General features: G+C 36.0%; 1 protein-coding gene across 3 annotated transcripts in view; it reads right to left on the bottom strand.

The window, feature by feature from the left end:
* SMARCA2 (SWI/SNF related, matrix associated, actin dependent regulator of chromatin, subfamily a, member 2) overlaps positions 1 to 21,152 on the bottom strand; it is a 118,903-nt gene that overhangs the window by 58,804 nt on the left and 38,947 nt on the right. For all 3 annotated transcript variants that reach the window (XM_053969119.1, XM_053969120.1, XM_053969118.1), the window contains exons 7-20: positions 20,981 to 21,107; positions 19,566 to 19,739; positions 19,177 to 19,350; positions 14,713 to 14,883; positions 11,083 to 11,136; positions 9,475 to 9,605; positions 9,227 to 9,287; positions 7,741 to 7,841; positions 7,315 to 7,462; positions 5,519 to 5,682; positions 3,824 to 3,890; positions 3,148 to 3,258; positions 1,394 to 1,636; positions 973 to 1,086 (exon numbers count right to left, since the gene is read on the bottom strand). In XM_053969119.1, the coding sequence (XP_053825094.1) occupies positions 973 to 1,086; positions 1,394 to 1,636; positions 3,148 to 3,258; positions 3,824 to 3,890; positions 5,519 to 5,682; positions 7,315 to 7,462; positions 7,741 to 7,841; positions 9,227 to 9,287; positions 9,475 to 9,605; positions 11,083 to 11,136; positions 14,713 to 14,883; positions 19,177 to 19,350; positions 19,566 to 19,739; positions 20,981 to 21,107 (1,840 nt within the window). The remainder of the gene's footprint in view (positions 1 to 972; positions 1,087 to 1,393; positions 1,637 to 3,147; positions 3,259 to 3,823; positions 3,891 to 5,518; positions 5,683 to 7,314; positions 7,463 to 7,740; positions 7,842 to 9,226; positions 9,288 to 9,474; positions 9,606 to 11,082; positions 11,137 to 14,712; positions 14,884 to 19,176; positions 19,351 to 19,565; positions 19,740 to 20,980; positions 21,108 to 21,152) is intronic.

The following is a 21,152-nucleotide window of genomic DNA, read 5'->3' on the forward strand; positions in this document are numbered from 1 at the left end:
ATGCAACTTGAAAATTTTCCCTCTCCAATCTCTATTATTGGATTTATCAAATGCAGTGCCTTGATTTCAGTATTATTTTCAAAAGCAAGCATCTTTTATTCTCAAATAAACTTTTCTGAGGATATTGAGAATTTGACATTTGAAGGAACAGAAATTTGCAACAGTAGTAGTGTTTACACGATTACAAAGATGAAAAATAAATTTTAAATGCCTTTCTTTGTATTGTCTCTAAGCATCTGTACGTAGTTCTCCATTCATTCAGCCAGTCAGCTCATAACACACCTTACAAATATTTCAGTTTTGTTTGGTTTTAATCCAGTTTACCTTAAAACCAACTTCTCCTTATCACACCTTCAAATCTGCTTTTCTTTTTTTTTTTTTTTTGTTTTTTTTTGTTTTAGTTGCTGTTGTCATTCTGGGAAGAAGGATGTAGAATTGCAGAGGAGGACACAATGGGATAAGATGAGTTACCCAGAAATAAAAACAATTACCTTTGAAATCAGAAAATAATTTTATGTTCTGAATTAAAATGCTACTAGTTAAAAATAATTGTGCAATTTCAACAAGACAATTCACACAACTTCTGGAATGATAATACAGGACCAAATTGTGACTGCTCTATAAAGTGCAGTAGTTCTTCAGAAATTTCAGTGAACTAGATTCAACTTCCTTCAGTGCAAGTACAGATAGAATTTTATCCTCAGTGTATGGCTGGCTCATAAATTGAAACCAGATTCTAATGCATAGAAGTTGCATATCTTACACTAGTTGCAACAAACACATTTAGAGTTGGTGAGGAATCCTGAGAATGCAGACACTTCAAGTACTCAGGCTTCCTCAGCTTTCTCTGAAGAGGTATAAACAAACAAACACTAGAGAAGTCCTGTTCTGCAAAATAAATCTCAAAAAGGGGCATTACTTAATGCTTAGAAAGAATATAAAACCCCTTCCAAGACTCCTCTCATTGCAAACCTTTTCTGGCAGTTGAGACTCAACCTCCTTCTTCAGTCTTCTCAGCAAGAAGGGTCGAAGCACTTTATGGAGACGACGGATGATCAGAATAGTTTCTTCCTCATTTAAGTCCACCTAAAGAAGTTTATAAAAGTCACTACAAGGCAAGTCAAATCTATTAGGTAATGTCTCCTCTCACGCGGAAAGTTAAGAATGTGCAATAATTATTTGCATCTTACAACTAAACTGACTCTGAGTCAAAAAATTGGTAACTTTAAACCTTAAACATTAAAATTTTGGTATTATAAAAAAGGGGTCTTTTAGTTATGTTAAATCCCTAAGTACCAGCACAAGTTCAAACACTAATCCTTCTGAGTAAGCGCATTTCTGTTTTCATCAAAGGGGTTTATTTCTGATCTTTTAAAAAACACTGTCACAGTACCCTTTCTCCAGTCATGGCAAATGGAGCGTTGAACCACTGTTCAAAGGTGCTGCAACTCTTGAAAATGGTTGGAAGAAGGAAATTGAGAAGAGCCCAGAGTTCAGGTAATTTGTTCTGCAAAGGAGTTCCAGTCAGCAGGATTCGCCGAGGGGCCACATAGTGAGTATTCAAGACCTGAGTCAGCTTGCAGTGATGGTTCTTCATTCGATGGCCCTCATCTACTATCATGTACTTCCACCGAATCTGAAAGAAAAAGAAGAAAGGTTGGCAAAGTTAGAACAGGCCAGACTTCATCAAGGTCCTCCCAAAAAGTACAAAACAAAAATACTTAAAGCCTGAGACATCAATCAGTCTCAAGCCTGAGGAAAGCCAAATCAAGCATTATTCAACTATCAGTGTCCTTGCTAGCAACACACAGGGAGACAAACATTAGGTACGCTCAATCTGATGGTGAATTCTGACTGAAATTGAAACAGCTAACAGCAGATTCCTTCCATTTTTGGGAAAGAGATTAGAATGACTGGCTCTTCAAGGCCAGAATATGGCTCACAGTGGAAGAAAGAAATCATATAAACTTCAAATAAATCTGTCTGTAACAAGAACCTTGACAAGAGACAAAAGCCTTTTCAGATAAAGATGCGTATGCTCATAAACAACAGCAACTGTGAACTTCATTTTGTTTCAGCTCATCCTATGTTTTTACTTGAGAAGAAAACAGTGTAATTAAAAACATCTCGGTTACTGCATTTTCAAATAAGTTTCTATTTCTTAATATGAAATCTTAAATGCAATCACAGCAGATCTTGAAAGCTGTTGTTCAAGCTCTCTTTTATCATCTGTACTACAACATGGACAGTCACACTGACCATATGACTAGGGACGCCTCAGTCTGTACTTTTACAGGTGCTACATAATTCCATTTCCCAGCACAGGATGAGCAGCATAGTGCTGTCCTTATATCTTTCAGAAAGAGTGGGAAAAAATAAAGGAAAAAGAACATTATGTAGTCTCAAGCTGTCTTCAAGTATTCGGAACAATACTAAGAAAATGCACTGCCTTCGTATTAGAGAGGACAAACAAATGATATGCAGTAAATATGCAGTATGTAACAGATGAAAATGAAGTGAAAATTAACAACAAAACTACAGGAGGACCAATATGGTTTCTCTGTGTAGCAAAATACGTCTGCTTTGTGTGCACATGAAATAGCCTTACAGTACAGTAGGTTTTTTTAGATTCATTATATTTGATACCTACCTGTAGAGAGACAGTGAGCCCCTAAGAAGCGCAATGTGTAGACTCTTTAGTCTGGATACCAAATTCATGATATAGGTAACTATTTATAGTCATGTGGGGAAAAGTGACCACATAGCTGGAAGGGCCCTAACAGGAGTGAGTTTCAGGACAGAAATAACAGAAAAAGTTAGAAGTCCCTGATGCAGATTAGGCTGAATATTATGCAGAGGTGAGAAAAGTCACATTCTTCCAAAGACAGGCAGGATACAGTACTGACAGAACTGCACAAAGAAATTAGTGCCCTTGACACATTTAGGAAAATCCTACTGTTTACAGAAGGGATAGCTGTGACTGAGAAGTTCAATCATAAACTGAGAAACAGAAATGTAAATGAAAGGGATAACTTTCTTTGAAGGACAGAACTGGGAACTTCCCCATTAAAAAAAAAACTTGTTTTGTGGTATGCACCACTTGAAGGTGAACGGGTCTTGCTGTAGAGAGATAATAGTTAAAATTACCTTAGCAAGGATATGTTTGTCCTTTATTATGTACTCATAAGTAGTTAAAAGAACATTAAATTTTCCACTTCGAAGCTGAGGAACAAGTGAGCGGCGCATTGCAGGTGTACCCTAAAAGACAGAAACGTGTGAATTGTTATTCTTTACTTTGATGAAGAAAAACCATAGCTTTTATGAATTAGCAGATAATAAGCAACCAGATGAACCTGCAATCCTACCATCCTGTAAATAATGCATTGACATAATTCCAGACCTTCTCCAAGTGCCTTCCCTAAACCTCTGCTAGACTGTAAAGCTCCTGATGGGGCTCACAGAAATATAAAGCCAGTCATCTGGTCTCCCTACAAATTGCTTGGCTACATCACTACTACAGGAGCCACACAATAAAGTATTTAGCTAGGAATAAAATGCTAGGTAGTTACCATTTGTGACTCTCAGCAGAAGCCTTGCAAATGTGGTAAGTAACAATTTTATTCTGCATTTTGTACAATGATTTACAGTTGTTTTACTTCTACAGTCTTTCATATTATTATAGTCTTAGTATGGCTAACTCACACTGCTTAGTACATGACAAAACCTGATGAACAGATAATTAAAAAACTTGCAGTGACAGAGGAAAAACTGTCTCTAGTTCTCATTCCTTCAGTTCTACAGTCATATAAAAAGCAAATCAAACCTTGTAAGATATCTTCACCACAGAAGGAGCCCATTTGTCAAATTCATATGTCCAATTGGATAAAGTCCTATAGAGATTATAGAGAAAAAGTAACATGTTTCATCATCTGCAGATCAAACTTTTTAAGTGTTTCCAAGTGGTTGCTAGCTTTTCAAAAGATTTTATGTAATCAACCCACATAAATAACAACATATTTTAGAAGTGCACTTTATATACTGCAATAAAATACAAGCATCTCAGAGGGAAGTTGTTGCATCCTGGGGTTCGGGTTTAGATTAGGGGTAAGGAAGTAACCGGAAAAGAAGTGTAAAACACTCATTCAACCTATATACAGGGCCCTTTTTGAAACCAGTAGAAGTAGTGTTTTACATGCACCTTTATATTTTGGTACATAGTAACGGTAAGAACAGCGTCTCTGGACAAAAAATAGATTTGCAAGTTCCTCTATACTAGATTCATCATCCAAAAATGGACACTACAGCTTTTCAAATACAGCCCAATGAAACTGATAATAGACTTTATCTGTGCTCTACTCAAGCAGAACTACTCCTAGTGCCACCAGCCACTACTATGAGGATCCATTCTTGCACTGTTTCTGCTGTTTGATCCTAACAAAAAAAGTTGCTGTAGTGAAGTAAATTGCTATAATGAGACAACAGCAAAAATAAAACCCTGAGGTTTTTCAGCTGCTTACTTTTTTTTTTCCCTTCTTAATGGACCAATGATGGCAACAATACTAGCAATGTAGAAAAGGTAGAGAAAGGAAGCTTTTAAAATCTATAAAAGAAAGAACTTTCAGCTCCTCTCACTTTTTTAAAAAAACACTGTAGTACTTAAAATAAATCAGATTTTCTACTGTGCCCACATGAAAATTGACATTAGTAACACTCCCACTATTTTTGTTTTATAGATCTTCTCCCAGATGTTTCTTTTCAAACTAAGCTTATAATTTGTATTCATAAAATTAAGCACACCTGTGGCATTTATATTGGTTAATCACTTACTACTGCAGCACAGCCAGAAGACAGGACACCTCAAAAGAAATCAAGAGATGGCCACAAATCAAATTTATCCTAATTCTAGAACAAATTTGCATGCTCAATTGGTGGACAAATTAGCTAATGAAATTGCCAGGGAACCTCTCAATATCAATCAAGTCAAGTACACATAAAAATAAGGTAACAACTCCTCAACATCCTATAAGCTTTCTACAATGACTGACATTTTTTATTCAAATCATTCTGACCTTTGGAGAGAGGAAATTGCATTAAAAGGAATTTATGAAACAAGCATCATTTTGGAAAGCTAAGAAAAAGCAAAAGGGGTGCAGCACAATAAACAATCAATCTGCACAGCTGACAAAAGTGTCTATCAATCAAGGCTACATATATCCAGAACTACCTATACAGTACTTAAAAGATCAACGTCATTAAACCATGCTTGCATGGTATTAGATGAGGCACCAGCTGCTTAAAGAATTAAGCAAGAGATTTTATTATCAGAGTTAAAAGCTGAGAGGTGAAGTGCATGCATGTAATTGGAAAGAAAAAATATCTCCCTCTTTTGGCTTACAAGTGAATTACAGTAAATTCAATACAGTTTGCCAAAATTAATAGAATCAAGTGTTTTACTTTCTGGTTTAAAACAATCTGCAATGCTTAGGACAATAATGCCAGAATGAGACCCATTACTTACGACAAGGGAACAATGATGAGATAGGGGCCATTGAGTCTTTTGTGCTCCATCAGGTAAGTGATGAGAGCAATAGTTTGTATTGTCTTTCCTAGTCCCATTTCATCTGCTAAAATTCCATTCAGATTGTTATTATAGAGAGAAACCATCCACTCCAGTCCCTGGAGCTGAAATGAAGAGTAGGAGTTTCAGTTATTTAAAACCCACAAAAATAATTAATAATAAATCAGCAGTATGGAACTAATGTTCTGATGTCCCTGTCTACTTTCAAGCTGTATTTCCTTTAGTATTATTATATGCATGGAGACCCCTGTCTGTCTTTACATGGAAATACCATTCCTGTTTAAAACACTCTGTAAGATGAAGTCAGATTTCATGTAGAAAGGTTTTACTACTGCACAGAAAGCAACAGAGGCACTCATAGTAAGACTGATAAACAACACAGCAGGTATTTGTTCCTCAATTTCAACACTCTCAAATGCTAAAACTTTCTGTGTCTATTTCATTACATTTGCCTGTGTCAATTAAAATCTTTCAAAACCAATCTCCTCAAAACCGCACAAAACACAAAGCCTCATACTTGCCAACTGTATCACTGGTATGCTAAAGCTCTTGTAGCATGTGTCTACTTAGTATTTGTCGTCCAAAACTTCACGTCAAGAGTAGGCCACCTCTGTCCAAATATGCCTTGTGTATAAAATTCCAGAGCTGGAAGGAAGCCAGAATTCTGTAGCTTAGCAATGTCTATCTAACAGAATTTCACACTGCAAGGAACACTGCTAAAAAGCACTATTCCCTTGTCAGACAGATTTCCAAATGTGTGTATCACATTACTGATGGATGTGTGAAGTTTCTCCTTCTCATATCCAGAGTTTTGGTCTGCCCCATGCATGGAGAGAGCAGAAAGTTAGGTGGCTTGAGAAAGTTCAGAGGGAAAATTCTACAATACACACTTGAGGCATTGTCTGTTGTCCCTGCAAGACAGTAGCCAAAATAATGTTGCAAATTTACTGGCCTTACATACATGTTGACTGATCCATATTTATTATTAAGTCATCAAGAGCTGACTGGCATCTGTAGTGTCACTGTATGTCCCACCTACAAAGTTGCTTCAGAATTGAGGCTCTTTTGTTTACATCATTATTCTTTATGTGGAAAGATATATATATACACACACAAACAATCTTCTGGCTAGAGATAAGATGCAGCTTATTGGAGTTTACTAGAAAGTTGTGTGATAGCAGAAGTGTAGCAAATATGCATCAAGGTCATTTTCAATCACACATGAATCTAGCTTATATCAAAATACCAAAGGTCTTGGTTACTAAATCCAGTGAAAGTCTGTGAAGAACATTTGACACCAACCTCCATAGCAAAATATTTTTCTTATTTTCAAATTATATCTATCATTGCCCCAAAATGTTAGGACCTTAATTAAAAAATAAAACTCTAAACTTTTAACTATTGGAAGGAGGAAAATACTGTTAATCCAACACAATTAAAACAGTAAGAAATGAAATTACAAGTCAATGAGAAGGATACCAAAATCAAAATATTACTTACCTGCAATGAAGAAAAGGTAGAGGTAGCTGTAAAAAGTTTGTATTATTCAAGGAGGATATATGTAACATTATCTGTGACAGGTATCATTGTTTTGTCCATACTTCCAAATTCTAACCTACTAGAGCCTTCTTATTTTTTCAGTTTGTAAATTTTCAGTTTGTCATTTGAAATATCACACTGAAATGTTGGGCATAATTCGAAGTTTTAGGTATTTTATTGTTTTAATGATTTCTTACCTGATAATGTTTTAATGTGCCATTAATGAGAAGGGAAGACTGCTTTTCCACCCTTTCGGTGATAGCATGAGCAACAGTGTAGTAGGACTGAGACCCTCTAGCACTATATTGCATGCTATATTCATCATCCACATCTTGTTTGGCTGTCCTGGAAAGCAGAAAAAGAACTCGAGTGTATTCCTACAAAAAAGTATTTTTTGACCATGTCTAAAGAAACTGTTCAAGTCCTCAGTTGTGAGTGAGGTAAGTACACCAAAGAGTGCAAGATTATGAAGAGAATACAATTAAATGATCATTTTCCTTCTCCTGCAGGTATTTATACCAGAGAAATAAAACAAATCACTCTAATCTAGAGAAAGCTACTCTTGTGAAACGCCACTGTTAGAAATCACAGTTCCTAATAAACAGTAGTTAAGGAAAACTCACTCAATGATTTGCTTTGCATCCTTCTCAGAAACTTCCTCACTGTTAGGATCCAAGAGTATCTTCTCATCTGTTTCTAATTTGCTTGATTCTTCTTCCTCATCCTACAGAACAGAGAAAAAGAACAGAAGTGCTGGGAGGTGTAACGTGTTCCTCCGTCATAGTCAGCATTCTCATACTGGTAGCTTTCATTGGTCAGTGTTTTACAACAGACATCTGAATCATAAGGTTCAATTCACACCTATTCTGTAATAAAATTGCACTGCAGCATAACAAAATAACTTTTGACATACATTAACTAGCAGGAAGTCATAATACTTTGAAATAAAAATTATTTTCCCCTGTAATGATCTTCCTTTCCAAAGGCTTTCTCTGACTACCATATTCATGGAGAATATTCTAATACCATGTGTATTTTTATGTTGTATTCTAAATGTCTGATAAATTAATAAGGCTTAAAATACTGCCAAGTACTACTGATTTAGGCCTCTAGTTTCTTAACTTTTTAAAACCAGTTATTTTTACTCTTTTTGAAAGAACTTTGGGCTACAGTTGCAGCAGATAGCGAACAACTTAAAATCTCACTAAGTGAGATTCTAAAATCTGATCGGTATCAGGCCCTTCTCTCCAACCTTAATACTAAAAGACATGTAGAATTACATTACCAGACTTTACTCCTACAAAGACACACCATAACATCATACTGTCCAGTCAGTTTCAATGGTTGTTTGGTCTAGTAGTGTAAAGACTGCTAAACTTAGGAGATCTGAGTACTATACCTAGTTCTGCTCCCTGTTGATTGAACATGGTTGTTGATTGAACATGGTCTTTCTCTATTCCTCACTTCTGTTCTCCTTTAGAAAGTACTGATCTGAAAATGCTATGCAATTACCACTATTCATTATTCATTGTAATATAATGACCCTGCAAGGCTGGGATCTTTGTGTGGGTTAATTATAAGATTCTTTCCAGAATTTTTGTAGTAACAGTATTTAAATCACCATCCAAATACTGAATCAAATACTGAGAAGTCTGAATATAAATCTCTGGCATAATCCCTAACATTTTAATAAACATAACATACAAGTTGTAACCATGATATTTTAATGCCTATAAAACCGTCAATGCATAAACCTTGAAGATGTTAATTTCATTCAGCACAAAGCCACAATGCAGCATTTTCTGAGATGTATTTTAAAACAGGAACCTGCTCAATTCTCTGGTTCACTACCATTCATAATCAGAGTAAAATATTTATTCTTCCTAACCACAATTACCAGTTAGGCCTTTACAGAGTATATCAAGAACAAATACTAGAAATCAAGAATTACAGAATCAATCAATTTTCCTGTTCATAAGAGTCTTAAAGCACCTGCACATCTGCTATCACCTCCCCTCTCTTCATTATGAAGAAGAGGAAAATGAAATATGAAATAAGTACTTGTTTTTTTACTGTATTGTCACAGTATTTCTTTTTAAAGATATATACCTCCTCCTCATATTCAGAGCCACTTTCATCTTCACTGTCTGATCTGGGAGCAACTTCGTAGCTGTAGAAAAATGACAGAAAGATTGTGAATTACAGTTAAAAGGGGAACTAATAGGTTCAGTTCATCTCCTACTCAGCTTACATACAATATATTAAAACAGGAATATAATTGGTAAACAAGAGAGTGTAACATGAAAAACATCAATGCAAACAGAAAAAAGAGTCTATTTCATATACTAACTACTTACCCAGGGTTCATTTCCAGCCAAGCATCCAGCTGACTTGCTTTGGGTGCTTCTGGTCCAAGAAGAACTTTGCCTGTTTCAGTGTGAGTAACTTTGACTGGAAGGTCACTCATCTGACTGCTTTCATCTATGGGCTAAAAATTCAAGTAACGTTTTACCATATAAGGCAACTGAACTTCATACTTCTCTTATATAATAAAAAGAACTAATAGTACAATCAAAATTCCAGTACTGAACAACCAGTGAAGTTTTGTTACTAGATGCCACACTTTCCCACTAAGCAAACACTGGGTCACGGTATTTCTGTGTGTAACATATTCTATGTGACATCCACAAATACATCCCAGTATCCCAAGTAAATTAACAAGAACAACATGGAAAAGAACATGCTATTGGTTTTTGTGACTCAAGACACAAGGTATGTATTCTTATACGCCTTTAATCCTGTTGTTTATACCAAGAGACATCTGTAACAAAAAACATACAGTGACTTTACGGCCTTTTTTTTTTTTTTTTTTGAGAAACAAGAGCCAGCAATTTAGTTAACTTTCTAAGTAAAGGTCTGTTTTAAAACTCACTGTCCTAACTTCTTCAACTAAGCTGATGAAACACCTGTAAGAATAAAATCTCTTACTTATCTGTGTTGCAACAAAACTAGAATAGCATAATCACTCTTTATGTTATTTCTTTGCCCTGTTTAATCACAGATTTTTTTACTACAAAAACTTTTTGCCTTCTAATACTTTTTATACCCAAGAATATTTTCCAAATAGATACATATGAGCAAGAAAAACTAATTCTGAACAGTTCTAAACAGTGACTGACAGAGTACAAAACACAGCCAATTTCCATTAATACTGAAGCTACAGGAATGTTATGTGCATTTTCCTTGTGCAAATAAAGTATTTTGCTATAACTCTTAACTATACTAGCATAACTATCACTTTCAAGTATAAAAAGAGAGCAGAAGTAAAACAAATACAACTCTAAAATCTTTATATAAAAATGAAGCGGAATAGAGAAACTGCACTAACGGAAGAGCTCTGAATGAGGCAGCATATGCTCTGCTACTGAATGAACAATATTATCTGAAGAATGACACAAAAAAATTACTAATTTCCATTTGCTTCTGAGGAGGAAAGAATTTTCAGATGTCTTGATCCATCATAACACTGTACTCAGTCTGTGACTGAAAGGTAATTACATTCAATGTCAACAATGTATTTTTTATAAATATGAGAAGATAAGACTATATTGTGTTTATGAGCTCAAACTAGAAAGTAAGGTGTCTGTATATAGACTGCAAGCAAAATATTTACTGTAAGCACATTATAAAACTGAGAGTCAGACTTCATCACACTCAGTGATACATTCAATATAGTTTTCATTTTAGTCTTTGATTTTAGGAATACTGAAAGGCTAGCATAAACATTAACCTACATAATTATTATTTCTGTTTATACACAACAGCTCTTAGAACAGTTGTCATCATAACTCTTTTCGAGGTTATAGCCATGATACATAATCCAGAATAATCACTGGAAAGTTGTATTTTTTAAAAACCGAAAACTAACAGGAAGAAAAAAACCCAACACCTTGTAAAATTCATACCTCTCCATCGGGACCAAGACCAGATGCCATTCCTTCCGCATTTTCTTCAGCTTTCTACAACAAATGAAGAAGTGATATATACTACAGTCAGATTAAAAGTACAGAAAGTATACTTTATCTGATGTAAACATTTTGGATCATGAATATGTTTCACTTATTTCTGAACAGCCTGGGATTCAAGTTATTGAAGGTGTGGATGGATATAGACAGAGATAGGCCCAGAGCAATAAAAACACAAAAAGCATTTACTAATGTAAGGAGGGTACCTATTCAGTCAATTATATAAATCTAAGGAGTGGCTGGCCCACTCAATTTCCAGCTCAGACCTAAAGCTCAGGCTATTCTAATGCAAATAAATTAGTAAATGTTTTTCACATTATTTACTACTAATTTCCTCTGAATTGCTTTAATCTACATTTTAAAGGTGTCAGCAGACATCACAGATTGCACATTCATGCAAGGCACTTTTATCTTGGGTATATATTTTGGGTCTTTTGGTCTGACAACTAACTAGAATGAGTATTTTTTGAGTTTTTTGTACTATATTCCCATCATATGTAGACCTTACTCAAATTAGAAACAAAAGGAACCCTGGAGTTCTTCACTGGAGAAAACTAGATTATTTCTTCTCCAGGCACCAACCTGAGAAATGACCAGTATCTTCTTCAAGGCTTATCCTCATTTACCTTAGTTAAAAATGTCAGCAAAGTATGAGGAAAAAAGAAAGTCATGTAGTTTACTTCTGCATTCAAACTTTACTAAACAATTCTGAGCAAGAAAGGACATTTTCCAGCATGTCCTTATATCACACTGCTGAGTTTGTAGTACTACAGCAAAATATTTTGTATACTAATATTAAGAGAATAGACTAACAACAAAAAGTGATCTCTTAAATTGTGTTTTAGAGATAAAAAACTTCCAAGTATTATTAAAGCATGTGATCAATACAGACTATCAAGTTATTCCTTTTTTTTTTAAGAAGTATACTTGAGGAATAGCTGCACTTCTCAATATTGATATAATCCTTAATATCTGCTTCAGATCATACTTCAGCCTTTTTCTTTGTCACTAAATTCCATTATCTAAAGCATGTACTTGAAATGAACATGTAGCAGCTGATGCTCAGTAGGAACAAAAATTAATACAAGCTTCAAGGCTGCCTGCATCAGCATTTCTGGGCAGCAGGTATGATTACTGCAAAGAAAAGAACTGTACCAGAAGTGAAGATTTTAAATAAACACAAGGGCAGGATAAATTATGAAAACATGTATCTACTCTTGGGCTGAATACACTACATTAACTGAGGATACCTTTTCCCTGGATGAACTAGGGCTGGGATCCATTCTTTTACACTAGAGAATGTTGTCTAATACATAAAGATTGTTATAGCTTGGGCAATGGAAAAGAACCTTACAACTCAAATTACAGACAAGCAGTAAGCATCAGTGTTGTTCACTCTTTAGAAATCATACCCTGCTGTAAGAACATTAATAACCTACAGTTAAAAATTTTGGAAATCAGAAGAACATATCACAAAGAAAATAAATGTCAATAACGACAGACATCTTGCACTTTTATTTTGGACCAGGCAAACAGATCTCCAATATTGACAACTTAACCCTTGAATTGGGGAAATCTCAGTATTAAAAAGTAAGAAGACACACTTTGTTAATTCTCTGCATAATGTCAGGAAAAACTACTAACAATAAAGTGAAAAGCTGCACAGCAAGTTGAACTAGCCTAGAAGATGAAAATCTCATATGGAATATTTTTTCTTATACATGACTACAGTAGGAAGCTAGAGACAGAAAACAGAAACAGAGGAATATGAAAGAAACAAAAGGGAAAATCCATCATGAAGATTACAGAAACTGTATCCCAAAGAAGGAATGGAGTAATCTCAAATTTTATTCTACTAAGAATATAAGGTTCACTTGGATATTCTATAATGAGTCTGGCAATTATTTCTTCATCATCTACTTCCTCACTGCCATTACTAGGAGAAAATCCTAAGAACTGTCTTTTCTCATTTTTCTGTAAGTACAAAACATTAACTACAGGTATTAGTAGGTTAAACTTTATTATGGATTACAAAACATAAAAGCCTAAGAACTGGAAGTGTATGACTTGGAAAAAAGACACAGTGCCCACTAATTGCAATGTGTTCCACTTTCATGGAATGAAAAATTAATATAATTATAGATTAAAACAAAGGGTAATATTTGTGAGAACTCCTACTTCCTTCACAGATGAGCAAAACATTGCTGGAAAGAACTTAATTACAAACAAAAAGATGCAGATACCAAGACAGAGCAAACATTTTTTTTTCTTTTTTTTGCTAATCTTCCCTTAGGTTTTAGGGTGAGATAAACACTGAATATTTACAGGACATATCTTCTTTCAACTTCAGGAACAGAAAATTATGTCTTTACTGACACAGCCAGAAAATCATGCTGTTTCTCATACATACTTAGGCTAAACTGACATAGAAACATAACACATATATGGACAATTAAAGGAATATGTATTTATTTATGTTATTACAGCAATGCAGTTACTCCACTTGCTGTCTCAATAATGATTATCTCTACTGTGCATTAGATACATTAAATCTGGCATGTTCTCACTGGTAATACAGGCCAAGAGCCCCATCCACATTACATCTTCATTCTGCAGACATGTTTTTGTTTCTATGTTAAGAACATACTCTCAGGAATACAGTTATTTTGAGAGCAGGAAAAAACATGTACTATTTTTTATGCCATTCATGTCCAAGATCAGTGTTTTTTCCATGCTGGTTGTTTTTAGCATATTTCCAGTACTGTTAGTTAACCCTATAAACATAGTGCTTGTATTTGTAGCAGTAATTAGTAGCAGACCAGGCATGGAAATGGATTACAAAAATCCTCTTACATATTCTGCAAGAGATGAAAGGTACTCTGAGGTAAAAAATAACAAATAGTTTCTTAATCACTATTTCACACATGGGATTATTTTTTTGAAATTTGCACTGTTCAATTTCAATAACTTTCTCTTGCAGGGTAAAATATTTCATATGAAGAAAAGTAAAGAAAAGTCTTGTAAAGTTTCATTTAAAGGTTAAAAATGTACAATGAACAACATCACTGGCAAAATACCCACTTACTATAATAAACCTAGCCAAGTTTCTTAGCCATTTTCAATGGTCCTAACAAAATGGACTTTACCAAGTATATAATGTGGAGGTCTAAAATAGGTGCCCTGGATGAGACAGCTAGACAAAGCAGACTCTTGCCATCTTTTTCCCTGAATATGCCATAAATTTTGATAAATTGCACCCCTTTTGGGTACATTATCCTAACTTACACATCTGTCTCATTTTTACCTGTACAAAGTTTATGAGCAAATTAGTATTATGAGGAGATAAGTAGCTAAGAATTTTATAATCCTGCCTCTTATCACTTTCTTCTGAGCATATATATATATTTCAATAGAGAGAGAAATGAGTTCCCTCATAATTAAGAATTTGGTGGTATAGATTATTTTAGACACTCTGATACATGTATGACAATCAGGCATCACCACATTTATCAACATTTAAATTGGATTTGAAGAAGAAATGGCTTAAAAATATCAGCTGTAACTACTTGCCTTCCTTCTTCTCCTTCGCTTCTTCTTCTCTTTGGCTGCTTGTGCCTGTTTATGCTCCCATACCAGGTTAGTCAAGTTAGCCACATACTCATCTGTCTGCTGCAACAGGTAGGCCAGGCGTCTGTCTTTCTTTTGATCAATCAGCTTACGGTAGCCTTCTTCATCTTCAGCCTAGTGACACAAAAGAGATGTCAATCATGACAGAAATTATGTTGAATGCACACCATCTAACTGCTATGTCAGTAAGAAAGCGTTATCTTAGGTCATTATGATCTGCACAGAGGGGCAGCTACATGGGTAAAGAGCTCGTTGGATGATCAGGCCCAGAGAGTAATTTATTTTTATCAGTATGTCACAGCGTCATAGGGGGTTGGCACAGACCTTAAAGACCATCTAGTTAAAATTCCCCTGCCATGGGTAGGGATACCTTCCACTAGACCACACTGCTCAAAACTACATCCAGCCTGGCCTTTAACACTTCTAGGCATGGGGCATCCACAGCTTTTCAGAGCAATCTGTTCTAGTGTCTCACCACTCTCACAGTAAGGTATTTCTTCCTAATACCTACTCTAACCATACTTTCATAGAACCACAGAATCGTTATTAAGATTGGAAGATCCCAAATATATCAAGTCCAACCATCAACTTGACACTGTCAGGTCCCCCAGTAAACCATGTCATCAAGCACCACATCCACATGCTTTCTGAACTTCCCCAGGCAGCCTGTTTCAATGCTTGACAACCATTTCAGAGAAGTACTTTCTTTGTTGTAAAATCCAATCTAAACCTTCCACACAACTTGGGACCGTTTCTGCTTGTCCTCTTGCTTGTTACCTGGGAATATAAACCAAACCCCATCCTGATACAATCCCCTTTCAGATGGCTGTACAGAGCAATGAGGGCTGCCCTGAGCCTCCTTTTCTCTGGGCTAAACAACTGCAGGTCCCTCAGCTGCTCCTCATAGGACTTGTGCTCTAGACCTTTCCTTTGCCCTTCTTCAGATGTGCTCCAGCACCTCAATATCCTTCTCCGAGTGGGTTCGCAAAACTCAGCAGAGGATTTGAGGTGCGGCCTCACCAGTGCTGAGTACAGGGGAACAATCCCTGCCCTGCTCCTGCTGGCCCCACTTACTGCTGGTACCGGCCAAGATGCCATTGGCTTTCTTGGCCACCTGGACACTGCTGGCTCATGTTCAGCTGCTGTCAACCAACAGTCTCACATCCTTTTCTGCTCTGCAGCTTTCCAGACACTCTGCCCCAGCCTGTAGCAGGGTTGCTGTGACTCAAGGGCAGGGCACTTTGCTGTATCACTGGCCTCGGCTTATATTGTAGTCTATGGCTTTCTAGTCTGCAAGTGCAAATTGCTGGGTCCTGCTCACCTTGTCATTCCCCAATACACCCAAAATCCCACTGCAAGGTGTCAGAGGTCATACTTTATCTGAAGATAGTATGAAGAGCCATACCACAGGGGTCCCTGCATCATGTTGTGTTTAACACAACTATTCAAAGGCACTTCAGTCAAATTTGCAGAGGACATGAAACTATCTGTCAATATGCTCAAGGGCTGGGCTGCACTTCAGATGGACCTGAATAGGCAGGGAAGCTGTGCTATTTCTGATGTTAGAGGTTTTCAAGACAGAAAAAAGCCTTGAGTAACCTGTTTTGAACTCAATGTTAACACTTCTGGAAGGTCGTTCAACTAGAGAGCCCTCTGACAGGCTGAGTCACTCTGAGACAGAGATTCCATGATTCTACACATTTCCTACTCTCATGCACTAACGACTGGGAAAGTCTGCCATAGTTATGACTGGCAATGGAGGGAAAAAAAAAATCAATGCTACATTAGGCAGATTGAATGTCCTGAAACAGAGATGGTAAGTCTCCTACAGAGATGACTTTTTGATGACACGAAAGTGCAGGCAGCTCACCAAGGGGAGGAACACAGGAGCTGGACATAAAATTGCATTTAGTCCTTTTTCCAGTATGAATACAGTCCCTTTTCTTCTAGATGTCATGTGATTTTTTTTTTTTTTTTGTTTGATTTATGTACCACTGTTCTACTCTGGTTTTATTTCATCTCTGATAGAGTTCACTATTAGAAATAGGATTCATCAGATAAACCCTATCTGAGTCATCCTGGCAACTTCTGCATCCTTGTCATACTGTGTAAGTGTGTTGGACATGCAAGAAATATTATTTTCATGTGCTGTGACGATATAATGCAGAATGTCAGAAAAATACAAAAAAGCAGCAGAGGTGCCCATCTCAATTTTGGCTAAAACAACAAAATCAGGAAGTATGCAGTGCCATATAAAAACCAAACATGAGTAAGAAATACTTCAAAGAAGATTACTTCAAAATACAGCACTCTGGGAGATCTACTTTTCTAGAGACACCAGAATGGCATACAGTTAGTAAGAATAACTATAATGTTCAAACTGAGCTTGCAAAATTGCTTGCAAAATTCCATTGTTATGCTCAACCCATCAAAATTACAATGCTCAAACCCCAAGTTTTCAGAAAAAATAAATTATCATTACGATTGTTGTTGTTGTTTTTATTGCTTCTAATGTTATTGAATACACAATATCTAGCCAAGGTACTTCTTTTATACATTTAAGCTTGTCTGACAAGCATCTTTTTAAATTGCACCAACACCCATTTTCGCATTACACATATATAGTACTACTAATGAGCTGTGACACAATCACCATTTCTAATCATAGTAAATTAAGGGAAATTTGTGGAATGAATTCAGCATTCCTGAAAAAATATGCAAAAAGTTTTAGACACAGTACATTTTCATAGGCCATGGCAAGCATCTGAGAGGAGATGCTGTTTTTAAAAAAAAACAATAGTATACATCTGTGAATTCCAAATTCACAGACTAGACTAGAACTGGACTAGAACTAAATAGGCAGAATAACCTCATTAACAAAACACACAGATTGGTTTTGCAAAAGGATTTACTTGAGCAGTAGGTGCAAAACCCTGAACTGAAAATGCCTATGAAATTCTGTATGTATGGTAAGAGCTTAACGAGTCTTGGTGAGGTTTTAGGAGAAAGCACTGATAACCTGGAAGCATTGGTATCCTGTTCCATTTCTGGACATTCAAATCTACTTTGTTCTTTTCAGCAGTGGACATCTTCATTACTTATCACACTGCATGTTCAATTTTACATAAGCTGAACCCCACAATACACAGAAGTATTTCCTAAATGTCAATATTGCTTTTGTTTAAAATCAGCTCCTTTTTTACTAATAATTAACATTTTTACAAGAAAGGTTAGATAAACTGCTGATGATGATCTCCAATTATAAAAAAGCTCTACAATACCGATTATTACGTAATTTTAAGAAATGCTCTAGGGCCTACACATTTGTTATTCTCTTATGAAAGTTCTTAATTTAAACTTTACATAGGCTTTCATTTCCAAGTTTCTATCATTGTTATATTTATTTTTTTTTCTGCATGTCACTTGGTGATTTTTAAAATTAAACTATTCAGCCCATATTCATGGTGGGGATAGATTCTGGACAGGAACTATCATTTGCATCTGCACCTCTATTAGATATTTACTGCTTTTTGCCAGCAAGTTACAAAGTAAGCTTGTCAATTTACTATCATTCTGTGTTGGTGAAACATTAATAAAATGTTAAGATATAGTTAACCAATGTCTTGAAGAATTTTTTCTACCCCAAGTCCCTGACATACTTGTACATACGCACTGATCTCTCTATGCTTTGAATTCCAGAATTATTTTAACTCCTGAAATGCAGGCAGCCCTTCAATTAGTTCCACAGAATTCTGAAGAGATATGATTATACATGAACCCATTTTACTCTGTTCTTAGAATGATACAACTGCAATTGTGAGGGTATAGGGAAGGAAAAACCATGAAATGGTAAGGAGTATGATTTGAAGCATTAAATGGGTAGTACTGACTGCAATTCATTCTCAAAATACATGTATTACTATTATTGGTTAGGTACTTTCATATGTGGCATCAACTGTATGTAAAAATTGTGGAGTAATGCCATGAACAGGTTAATCATCTGGAATCTTCCAAACTATAAACCTAGAAATAAACCAAAGTCCATTATTTGTAAAATGGACCAACAACCCTGCAATTATACAAAAGTGTTAATATATTAAGTTAAAAAGATTAAGTTGCTGTTATTCAGAAGTGGCTGTGCTAAGTTTTCATGCTAGTGAAAAACACCAATGTATTCCTATATAAAAACTTTTAAAAATAAGGAGCTATAAGTAAAATTCAATAGTAACACACTACCATTAACAGAAACATACATAATAAAATGTAGTAATTTTGGATTTATATTTTTGTCATTACTGAGTACTTCACAAAGAAAACACATGGGAGTGGCTGAGATAATATACAAGCATTTTAAAAGGATGCAGTACATAACTTTAACTAAAATAACCATCTCCCTCTACTTCTTACCATTAGTCTCCTCATTCTTTCTTTCTCAATTCTCTCAGTTTCTTTTTTCTGCTCACGTTCAGTGTTGGCATGCCAAGTTGCCACAGCTTTAGAAAGTTTCTGAATTTTCCCAGCGACTGACCGGTGGTACTCCTTAAAATCTTTAGCATGCTGCAATATGCTATTCAGGTATTCCTAGAAAGAGAATCAAGTTAGTGCAGGCACTCTGACCTAGCAAATCAGGAATGTAGGCATTCTGATCTTACAGTCTTACAATTACTTATCACAGCACTTGGAGTTTTTTAATCAGAAATCCTCCAAAGATAAATATAATATGTAAAAGAGAACATCTGCGCAGCAAAGCAAGGTGCATTTCTGTCATGGGGCAAACACCTAGTAAGTTAAAATACCTGGTGCTTTTGCCTACGCTTCCTCTCCTGTTCTATCTTCTGCTGTTTTTCAAGTTTTTCTGTCATACGAGCCTCTCTTAAAGTCTGGCGCTTGCTTCGTTTGTAGGCTTTGGAGTTCAGTGCTGTCTCCAGCGTTGTGTCACGACGCATGCAGGCTACTACCTCTTGTCTTAACTACCAGTGGAGGGAGGGGGGAAAAGACAAACACTCAAAAAAATATAATAGCTCTTAATAAAACAATTTTAAACACTGTTCTGGCAGAGTAAAAAAGTAAACAATTCAAAATATATCCCAGTCTCCTCTTCCCTTTTCATTATAGTTCTGAAAAGAATAGAGCATTGATACAGTTGCAACAGCTGCATCTGTTACCCTAAACAAAACTTTAACCTTCAGAATGGTCAAAAGCATTAATTACTTTTAATCATAATTTCTTCCCTCTTTACAAGATGCTGGTAACAACTGTCCTGCTGCAATAAAATGGGCCAGCCAAGATGTTACACTATCAAAATAAAATGCAAATGAACTGCATACATAACACATTTTTTAGTGCTGGACCTGAACATAACTGACAATTTGTTTCACTGCCAGCCGTACAGAAGACAGGTGGAAGAGGTAAACGTTAAGAGCTTGGAACAGTTTTGCCACAGTCCCAGCAGTAGAGCAGGGAGAGCCTATGCTTTTCATCTGACCTCTGACAAAACTTCATTACAAAGGAGTGCCAAGGGTACAAAGGAAGGAAGACTTGGACACCAAGGCACAACTCCTGCCAAGGTTTTTGTCAGGAAGCATTTCGCTTGACCTGCCAAATCTCATCTTCATTCTTCCAAACTAGCTGTAAAGGCCAATGGCAAGAGGCCCATAACAGTCTGGCAGTGTGATTCCTTTTCTGAAACTAATTTGCTGATACAGGCACTCAACATTCAACATACATTTTACATATGATCCTGTTATGTTTCGAAGTCTGTGACACAGTGGAAATACCAAATACAAATCACAGAGAAATACCACACAAAACACCAACATACAACTTTTATTAAAACAAGGGGATTCGTGGAAATACTAAGTATGTCCAGAAAGAGGTATTTGTTGAGAAGGTCTGTGCTGAAAATCAGCTTGCAGTCTGTCCAGAACTTATTTTGTCTTTGTACCAATGTCATGTTCATTTCGAAAGGCACAGTTCTGGTCACATTCCACAATGGAAGATAAAGCAAGGAGCAAAAGTAACAGCTGCACATTTTTATTATCAAAACAAAATAAAATCTAACATTTCCGTGACTCGCTTGTTGGTTATGTCAACTCTCATGCATGATCTGCTTACACTTTGCACTAACGCAGAATCTCTTTCCAGTTTACTCTTTGCTGCATGAACATGTTTGCCTGTGACTGTTATGAAAATTTTCCTCAAATGGCATTACCTGGCGTTGGAAATTGAGTAACCTAAGTGCCTTCAACTCCACTGTAGCTTTGGTCCGCAGATCAGGGGGCAGAGAACCAGGCAAGTTCTCTAGTTCCTGGATTCTGTGAGCAATTCGAGCCTGAAGTCTACAAAACCAGAAAACGGGATAAGACACCACAAGAAATCTGTAA

This window comes from Vidua chalybeata, chromosome Z (genome assembly GCF_026979565.1).
Source record: "Vidua chalybeata isolate OUT-0048 chromosome Z, bVidCha1 merged haplotype, whole genome shotgun sequence".
In the NCBI taxonomy this organism is placed as follows: Eukaryota; Metazoa; Chordata; class Aves; order Passeriformes; family Viduidae; genus Vidua; species Vidua chalybeata.